This window comes from Thunnus maccoyii, chromosome 7 (genome assembly GCF_910596095.1).
Source record: "Thunnus maccoyii chromosome 7, fThuMac1.1, whole genome shotgun sequence".
NCBI classification, from domain to species: Eukaryota; Metazoa; Chordata; class Actinopteri; order Scombriformes; family Scombridae; genus Thunnus; species Thunnus maccoyii.
Genome location: NC_056539.1, coordinates 11,593,669 through 11,603,106, shown reverse-complemented (window position 1 = coordinate 11,603,106; position 9,438 = coordinate 11,593,669). Strand labels below are relative to the sequence as shown.

General features: G+C 42.0%; 1 protein-coding gene across 1 annotated transcript in view; it reads left to right on the top strand.

The window, feature by feature from the left end:
- The first annotated feature begins 4,468 nt into the window (after positions 1–4,468).
- The window catches only part of midn (midnolin), a 28,647-nt gene continuing 23,677 nt past the window's right edge, over positions 4,469–9,438 (top strand). The window contains exons 1-3 of the mRNA XM_042417587.1: positions 4,469–5,031; positions 7,383–7,611; positions 9,314–9,401. Of these exons, the coding sequence (XP_042273521.1) occupies positions 4,956–5,031; positions 7,383–7,611; positions 9,314–9,401 (393 nt within the window). The 5' untranslated portion in view covers positions 4,469–4,955. The remainder of the gene's footprint in view (positions 5,032–7,382; positions 7,612–9,313; positions 9,402–9,438) is intronic.

Sequence of the window (9,438 nt, the reverse complement as noted above, 5' to 3'; positions counted from 1 at the left end):
AGGGTCAGTATGAGTTGAATAAGGAGTTTTTTGTACTGCAAATCATGCGAACATATTCCAGTAGAGCCCCAGATCTACTTAAATGTTTCATAGTTTGAAAATGACTCATCACAATTCAACCTCTCCCACCAATCTGCCTGTACAGACCACTCTAATAGCTGAAAGTCCATGTAATTCAGAGACTTTATCCACTTACAATAACAGGCACTTAAGCTGTAGTCAATACCATTTCAAGGACAACATGTTAATCAAATGAGAGATGTACATTATAACGGTCTGAGCCTCATTTAGTCAAAACCAAGAATAAAGTAAGCAGGGGTAAGAGCGGGTCAGTCCAAATCAATACCAACAATCCGAGAAGAACGAATAAAACATTTCAGATATTTGCATCATTCTTTGAGATTACTCCAGAATTTCGATAGGACAAAAGCCACTTGTATCCAAAGTCCAACACAGGCCTTTCAAACAGCAGTAAGCCAAGACTTATTTACTTATTGTTCTTTTTCTTCATGATCATACGTCAAATACGTGGCATTTCTGGTCAAATAATCTTTTTGGTTATCAAGATAGATAGCCTGAAATGATTTTGTACCTTGCGTCAAACATGTGGAATGTTGACTGAACTTGTGCCTCACACACTTCACCTTTGTCTGTTGTTTATGTTTGTGTGTGTTTGTATGAGTTTATGTGTCCATTTATTTTAGAGCCACCCTCACAACTCATCCTGCGGATCTGTCAGAGAGAGAGGAGACACTCCTTGTAGAATCAATTTCAAAAGTATCAATCCACGCCGTTTGTGTCAGCATGCGAGGTATGCAGGCATCCATATGTGTCAGCTTCCTGTGGTAACGCTCTGAATGTATCCTGGCAATGGTTGGCGAGGTGTGTCTGTCCCACTCACAGCCACTCGGGGTGAATCAGGAGGAAACGGTGGCAGAAGAACAAGAGCAGCAGGCTGTGTATGTCGGACATGGTTCATTTTTCTCCTGAGGCAGAGGGCGGCCCACTGGTGACTTTGATGGATAGGAATGCTGCTCACCCACACACACACACACACACACACACACGCCCACACATGTCCCACACACTCACAGTCTCTCACACAACAGCTCACGCGTTGTTGTTCGCACACGGATGTACACACACACACAATCACACACAGGCTGCTCTGTCCCACCAGATCTGATATCCAATGTGAAATGTTTATGACCCGCCCACACTGCCTTCCTCCCTTGTCAATAAACTCTTCCCAGAAGTATGTGTGATGCATTATCATGTAGATGTCTACATATGGGAGGGTTGCTCTTGCATCCTCCATCACAGGCTTACCCATGTGTATCCTACTGTGCCATGCAGCGTATAGTGAAAAACATTTGGCTTTTAGGCTGCATGATGATAAATTTATGCATTAACACAATTCTTTTACTTAATCACACTGTGATTTGTCACATTAACACAGATAGGCTAAGGGGACACACTGTACCAGCTACTGTAGATTAAAACAAATGACATACTGAAAAGAGGTCTCTACTCGAAATACCAAAAGCTATATCCTTTACTGAAGAATGAGAAACTGCAAACTGTCAAAAGACAATGTCAAGAATATGATTACACGTAGCAAGTGTTGCACCGTTGTCACAAAACATATCAAAATGTCAGCTCAACTATAGTACAAGGTCTAATTTGGGCAAACTAGGTCAGAGTGTTCTGTATGACCTGAGCTGTCTATGTCTTCTATTTGTTTATTTATTTATTTATTTCTTCTTAAAGTTACTCCAAGGAACTTTTAACTGCTTATGAAACAGTTTCATGATGCCACTATATGACCTACAGCGAGAAGATTGGCTATTTCTATGTAGTTATTCTAAATGCCTGCCGGGTCTGATTCCCCGCAAAATCAGACAAAATGATTTACGGCACGCCTATGTGCTTCCTATGGACGGCCTATGTTTACATTACAAGAAGCACTGTAGCATGAGGGAGTAGAAGGACGTTACTAGGATGAGGAGGACATTTCTTTTCGTTTGATAACGCTAAAAGTAAAGTTAGACTTGTCGGCTTCTCGACTCATTTTAAAAAAGAGGAGAGAAAAAGAGAGAATGAGCGAGCTGAGAACACGAACGAGAGGGAACGGCGGTGGTTGAGCGAGCTAGAGACTGAATGAAGAGAGCGAGCGGTAGTGTAGCAAGAACAAAGGAGTGAATCTGAGAAAACGTTATTTTCTGATTGTTTCACAGTGGTTACGTTATAAAGCACAAATAAACACACCCACGCCTCCGCACAACCCTGCAGGAAGGTGCTGCATTGCTGGATTTGGTGTGAATGCAGCATTACATGTCACCTCGGTGTATGAACAATACTCAAACAAAGTTTACTTTGCTTCACCGTCATCATATTACAATTATTAATATATTATTATATTATATAGACACAAATAGATACATTACCTCATCCCTATGCATCCTGCAAACAGCTGTGTTTAAAAAAGAAAAATAGTATTAAAAATAAGTAGCTCTTTCTTTTACTTGCTTCCAAAACAAATACCCGTGCAAGCCAAGATCTTACAACACAAGGCGGTGGTCGTCATGGGAAATACGGCCTGCATTCCGGGAAAACACTACTGCTTTTGTCCACAGGGGCTGCTAAAATCACCACAAAATGAGTAATAATAATAATAATAATAACAATGAATATAAATGTTCCTTGTAGTAACTTTAATATTTGTGCCTAAAATACTTCTTCCTGTTGTTCAACTGTATGTTTCACTGTGAAAGCCCCAATAAAAAGAGTTGCAAAACTGCACGTCTTGAGCTGTGTTGACAACCAGACCTGCTGACGCGCCACGCCAAGCCGTCTCATGGCTGAAAGAAGAACTTGACTCTCAAGCGGGTTGGGGTGACAAACATCAATGCACATTAGTTTCCTCTCTGCACCAAAGTCTCATATACACAGACCTCGTAATGCGCTCCTCCCTGCATGACAGGCGTCAAAACAAGCTACGAAGCGAGCAAATTCAAAAGCGTGGCGTTTGACTCAAACAAAGGGTTGTGTTTCATGTAAAAGGAAGGAGTTTCACCAACTCCTTTCACTTTGTTCCACTGAGTCAGCATCTCCCAGAGAGAAAGAAAGAGATGGAGACAGATAAAGAGAAAGAGGGAGCTGTTGGGGCTTGGCAAAGACAGGCACCTTTGTCTGCCTGTGGAGTCTCTGGGAGATAACGCCAATGTTTCTTTTGAACACAAACACACACACACACATATGAACACACACACACACACACAGGCCTGAGGGTGATTCAGTTCTCAGACAGTGTGATAATATGCTGGTGGGGCACAGCGTCCCCTGCACAGTAGGGAGGAGTGTGTCTCTGTAATCAGACAGACATTCTGTGCTGGTCCTGAGGCTGGAGGGAAGGACAGTTCTTGCCTCGTGCATGTTAGTGTTGTCTGAGGCAGAGTCTGTTCTTTTTTTTTTCTTTCTTTGACACATTGCACAACATATCTCTTGTCCTTGAGGTGAACCTCATTGTGATTATTATCACATATCTCAGCTAGATAGACATAATCACTGCAAAGGCATATTACAATAGGCAGCCCGAACAGACAGTATGTCTGCTTTCAAAGGTGAGAAGTAGATTTACTCAAGTACTGTACTTAAACAGGAATTTGGAGCTACTTTATACTTGTTCTGCAATAACTTTCAGAGGGAAATACTGTGTTTTTATGCCCCTACATACACCTATCACACCTATAGTTACTAAATTTTTTGAGGATTATATGATAAGCTTATCTAAATAAACAGAAATATGATGCATTTTTATAAATTAAATGACTGGGAAGTACTTAAAAGGGTTAAAATCAGTTCCCCTTTTGCCAGCTGCAACTCCAATATGCTGCTTACATATTAATGCATCAGAAATATTAAAACAATATACTTAATAATTCTTCATTATGAGTACTTTTACTGCCAATACTTTAAGTACACATAACTGCCAGTGCTTTGACAATTTGAATGCATAACTTTTGCTTGTAATGGAGTACATGTTATGACGTGGTATCTCTACTTAAGTGAGGATAAGGATCAGTAAGTAAGGATAAATAAGGATCTGAATACTTCCTCCACCACTGTCTTCATTTGAATAATACAAAAACTAACCGTGTAATAGCATATAAAGTTGTACAAAGGCAGTGCTGTGTGAAAATGGAAGTTGCTATTTTACTTAGTCTACGTTATTACAAATGCCCTTAACATTCTCTAGCATGTAGATATATTTCCTGAAACGCAGAAGGGAGTCGTGCCCATTAAGTTTTTGTTTATCGGTGTGCGATCCCTCGTTTCCAGGCAGCGTGTTTACCTTCTCTGTTGCCCGGTGACATTTTTCTCTGTGTCGTCAAAGACTAGCAACACCCCTGATATCGCCAAAGCATTAATTTCATTGACTTTTTGTTAAGGTGGCAGACCACGGACGGGTGGTTTTTTTTGTTTCTATTTACGTATCTACCGCCATTAAAAGCCTCCTCTGCTGTCCAGGCAGCCACGCCATTGACACAGTTGGATATCTTTATCTGTTACAGCTTTTGCGTAGGCACATTCTTTCCCACAGACGAGAACACGTCGGACATAGAGGCGGTTACAGCGAAGCAAAGCCACCTTAAATGACATGCTGACATAACAAGAACGCAACTCTCCACCCATATCTGAGAAGAGTCAGTTAAGAGGTGTCTCACCTTCCCGATTATTATTACTAAGAAAGACGCCTGTGTGTTGACAACACGCGGAGGCATCTTAGGACATTTCTGCAGCTCCTTATTGGTCAGGAGTGCCGAGGTCTGGTGCGTAACGTCGCGCGCAGGACACGCACGGGTCCGGTAGAGAATTTACTGAGAAAAAATCCTGTGGATATTCAAGTGTTTGGATTTATCTGAGAGTTTTATCACTGTCTGGTTACACTTTACATGCCAAAACTGGGGGAACAGACTGGAACACGACAGACTTCTGCGCGAAGCTTTAGAGTTTTCGCCACAATAATTGGTAAGTACACATTAATATTACCTTCAAGTAGTAGCTGTAACATTGAAACAGCATTTAAACGTGGTATGTTAAGATTTATTTAAAAAAAAAGTTTGACATAGGGCTATATTGTGTTGGTGGGTAAGAAATTGATTGGAGACAATTGGATCGATAAAAGCATGTTGTCAAGTGATTGGATGAATCAGCTTCCATGTAAATTCTGTGGACATGATTAACTTACTAAGGTCTGTATCGATGTCACGAGAATGTCAAGCTGTTACTGTAAATTATAATTAGTAGCTGACAGTAAGTCGTTGCTGATATTGTCTGTTTAGAAACATAATAACAACCTTATTAAATGACACTGTTATAGTGACAACCAAGAAAATAACAAGCACATTTTATGACTGAGCCTAAAAGTAAAAGAAAGAAGAGTTTTTGCCAGATGATTCTTGCTATATAGTCCGAACTGATACCATTGTTAGACACAAGTAAACTATGAATCAATTGCAGGTTTTGATCGTGAAAGTTCCCTCCTTGGCCACTGGGTGGCGACCGAGTATCTTCTTTTTTTATATTGAAGCACCTACTTGAGTTGGAGGAATGTGTAGAGCTAAATGATTCCGTGCGGGCCATAATGTATGTTTCAAATGTCTTAATCTGTCCCTTTCTGTGTGTAAGCTCCTCATGTTTCTCATCTGATCTGACGTGAATTGTTCACCTCAGATTGAAAAACATGAACTTATTGTGCAGCAACAGTTACTATTTCCACTTTTTGCATGTAGAAAAATCATATAAAGTCATTTTTCATATTCCCCTCTGCATGGCTTCTCTGTATCTTTTACCGGCACATGTTTGCATACATGCGAGTTATCCGGGATCCTTCTTCCTGAGGAGAATACCCCGGTCATTGCGTAATTTGCATACTACTCGCGAACACTTTAATGGTTTCTGCATGTTGCTGAGGTCAGGGGAAAGAGGATGGCGTCAGCACTATTAATGCCATTATAGCCCATCTGATAACTCAGATTTACCAGGGTAGAGTTTTACCACTGGTCTTTATAAGTCTTTGTAATAGCTGCATCTACACTGGCGCTGGTGATTATAACAGAAAAAAAGTGAAACCTAATCCAAAATCGAATACCTTCTCAGATTTGGTTTGATGTTTATCGTCAGTGATTCAGAAGTGAAAGACACAGTCACGCATCAAACAAGACATCACTTGTTTGATGTGTGACTGAATGCTGATGATGAATGTTATTTTGAGTCTGTGGCACAGCTAGTTCCCATTTAAAAGACCCTCAAATGTAAAGTTTTTGTTAAGAGAAATCTGAACTGGCACAGTCTTCTATCTCTGGGTCACCTAAGAGAAACAGCTGATTGTTTTCTTACCGACTTACTTCGTAAAATAAAGTAATCACCACCGAGTTAGTTAGTAATAATGAAAAGTAAACAATTAGTCATTTTATGGGGATCCTCCTCACACTCATCAGTGACCTCTAAAGGACCACGGACCTCAGTTTAAGTACCGCTGCAGCAGGCTAATGTGGAATGGACACATATTTTGTTCTATGCTGTAATTTATTATGAATGGCCTTAACTCGCTTGCCCTCCACGTGGGTGTGGATCTTGTCTTTCTATTGGCTGAGATCAGCGGCGTCCTGAAGGAGCTCTCCCGTGATTGGTTGGGCTGCTTCGGAGCTGTGGGCGTATTTTATCGATGGTGGAAGTGGGATACTTTGTGACAATGTTCATTGTCGATATTTCAGTGGAGCTGCCGTGGGTATGAGTGCGCAGCGGAGAGCCTCTCACTGTAGCTGTGTGAGGCTTTGCAGCTTACGGACCGTATGTTATCTCCTCTAAAGCTTGCACAAGCTTACAAAACAGCAAGAGGAATTTATTTTGTTTTTTGAATTAGACCTCGCCGTTTTTCTTTTAAAGGTATCCGCCTGCGTAAAAGAGCGCCCATGGCATTTTTTGCTGACAACATACTTGCGTGTCTGCTTGGCATTTACCCATCGATGTAGCATTTAGGAAGACTTTTGCTTGCTTGGGAAAGGTAACAAAGCGAGAGATCAAACAAAGAGAAAACCGAGCCTAATGTAGTTGACTTTCCTGGGGGAATATTCTCATGATATCGACCGGAGAGAAGACGGACTGGGCTTTATTCTGACTCTCGGAGAGCGAGAGAAAGGAGGCACCAAGAGCTACAGAGAGAGAGAGAGAAAGAGAGAAAGCTCTCTGAATGCTGTCTTTGATTTGCAAGCAGAACAAGGGACGGTAGCCGAAGCGACGGATCTGCTTCTCCATCCTCCTCAACCTTCTTCATCCCCCGGCTTTGCTCGTCTTGTCTCCCCCTCCTCTGACCACAGGTTATCGGATGGACCAGCATCCCAGCGCCCGGAGCTGCACCAGTCGCGGGGCTTCGTCTTGCGAGGCCGTCCCGACTGAGCCCTCCATGAACCTGTACATCCACTCCACCACCGGCACACGCTTCGAGCTCTCCCTGCCCCTGGAGGAGACCGTGGAAGGACTGAAGAGGAGGCTGTCGCAAAGACTTAAAGTACCAAAAGAGAGACTCGCACTGCTACACAAAGAAACGTGAGTAAACCTGACAATACATCTTACTGAAATGTGTTTACTGGAAGTGTTGTAGCCTTTCTAAACATACAAATATCAATTTCCTCTATTGTCTGGAAAAGGACAACCTCTGTTTGATTCTCTGTACTGTATACTGACATCATAAGCCGTAATGTCTAGGCTACTCCGCAGTTTAAAACGCGAATAAGCATAGTTTAGGTGCATTCACCCCCGGGCTGCAGTGATGTTTTAATCTATACGTTTGGATTTATGCTTGCTTGAGCTCTCAGGAGCTTCAGAGACAACCTTGGCTGCTTTGGTCATCAATACATTCAAGGAAACCACTGACCATCCGGACGCACGGTATTGGAATTACGCATAGGGGACGCACCGGTCACCGGTCACAGTATCGACGAGGCGATCTGCAGACTTGCATTGATTCATCCCTCCTTCATTATAAATACCGAAGCCTGACTGAATTGCTAATGCTGCGCGAATCAAACACGTGAATCATTGATGAGTAAAGTCACACGCACTCGGTAGCCTGTGATTTATTTACTCTGCTACAGCACAGGCATATATATTGTTCATCTTTGACCTGTTACTGTATAATGCAAAGCAGATGTATCCTGTAGTTAGATGAGTAATGTAAGTGTGGTGATTTCCTGTAGTTACATGTTAATAGCCAGTATGGCTTTTGGAAGCAGAATAACTCCTTCTTGGTTTCAGTGGATTTCTTGTTGTGAGGTGTCGGCTGGCCGGTTTCTTTAGCACCCAGGGCATGCCTCTTTAATAGCACAGCAGGGCAGCACTGCATGGATGATGAGAGTAGTTAACACCTTTATTATTTAAAACTAGCTCGAAACTATGAGCCTACAGTATTATGCAGTTCCCAAATGAATCAAGCCCAGATTAAATGAGCTAGCAATAGTGCAGGTGGTGTTAGGTGAAAAAAAGAGAGGGGGGGGGGGCGTTAGTACATGCAAACAGTCAGCATTGTTTTTCAGTCTCCATCCCCTCCCACCCATTGTAATCACCCAATAAATCACATCATCCTTTAAAACCTGAAACCCCCTTTTTTTTTTTAATCCCCTCCTGCTCCTCAGACTGTAGACCCACAGCAAGTTAGTGCTGAGGGCCTTTGTTCAGCTGCATGGGGTGAGATTTGGGTCATGCCTGTACAGCAGGTTGTCCTAAACATCCTTCACGTGCCTATAGCAGGCAAAGGTTCAAACATTTGGATGTGAGTAGTTATAATGCAATATGACCTGCAAGGAAAAAAAAAAACTCTCCAGAATTGCAAAGACAGTTGTCATAATGTTTTACGTTTCAGCTAAGAATAGACTTGAAATGTTAGTACTAGCTAATTGCCATACTGTTTAAATTTCCTTTAGCTATTGAAAAAAAATACGGTTTAGGTTTCAGTGTGGAGTTTCTGCTCCTCAGTTGTACAACTCAAAATGCCAAAAGAAAATACTACCTCCACTTAGTCAAGTGGCAGTGGTGCCAAATATCTACTGCGAGCACTTGTCAAGCTCCACTATACTTGAAATTGAAATATGACAGCCCAATCAATACTTCTCTTTCATGGAGCTTTTCACCCACGGCTCTTTTCCAAACTAGTTTTGAAGTCTGTCTGCCCCCCTGGCTGAAGGGTGTTTGTGTGTCTGAAGAGAGATATTGTCAGCACAGTCTCATTATCTTGTTCTCTCTAACCCTGCAGGCGACTAAGTTCAGGCAAACTCCAGGATCTAGGCATCTCTGATGGGAGCAAGTTAACACTTGTACCAACAGTTGAAGCAGGATTAATGGTAAGGCTCACCTGACTGTGATTTAGTTTTGTTTGGA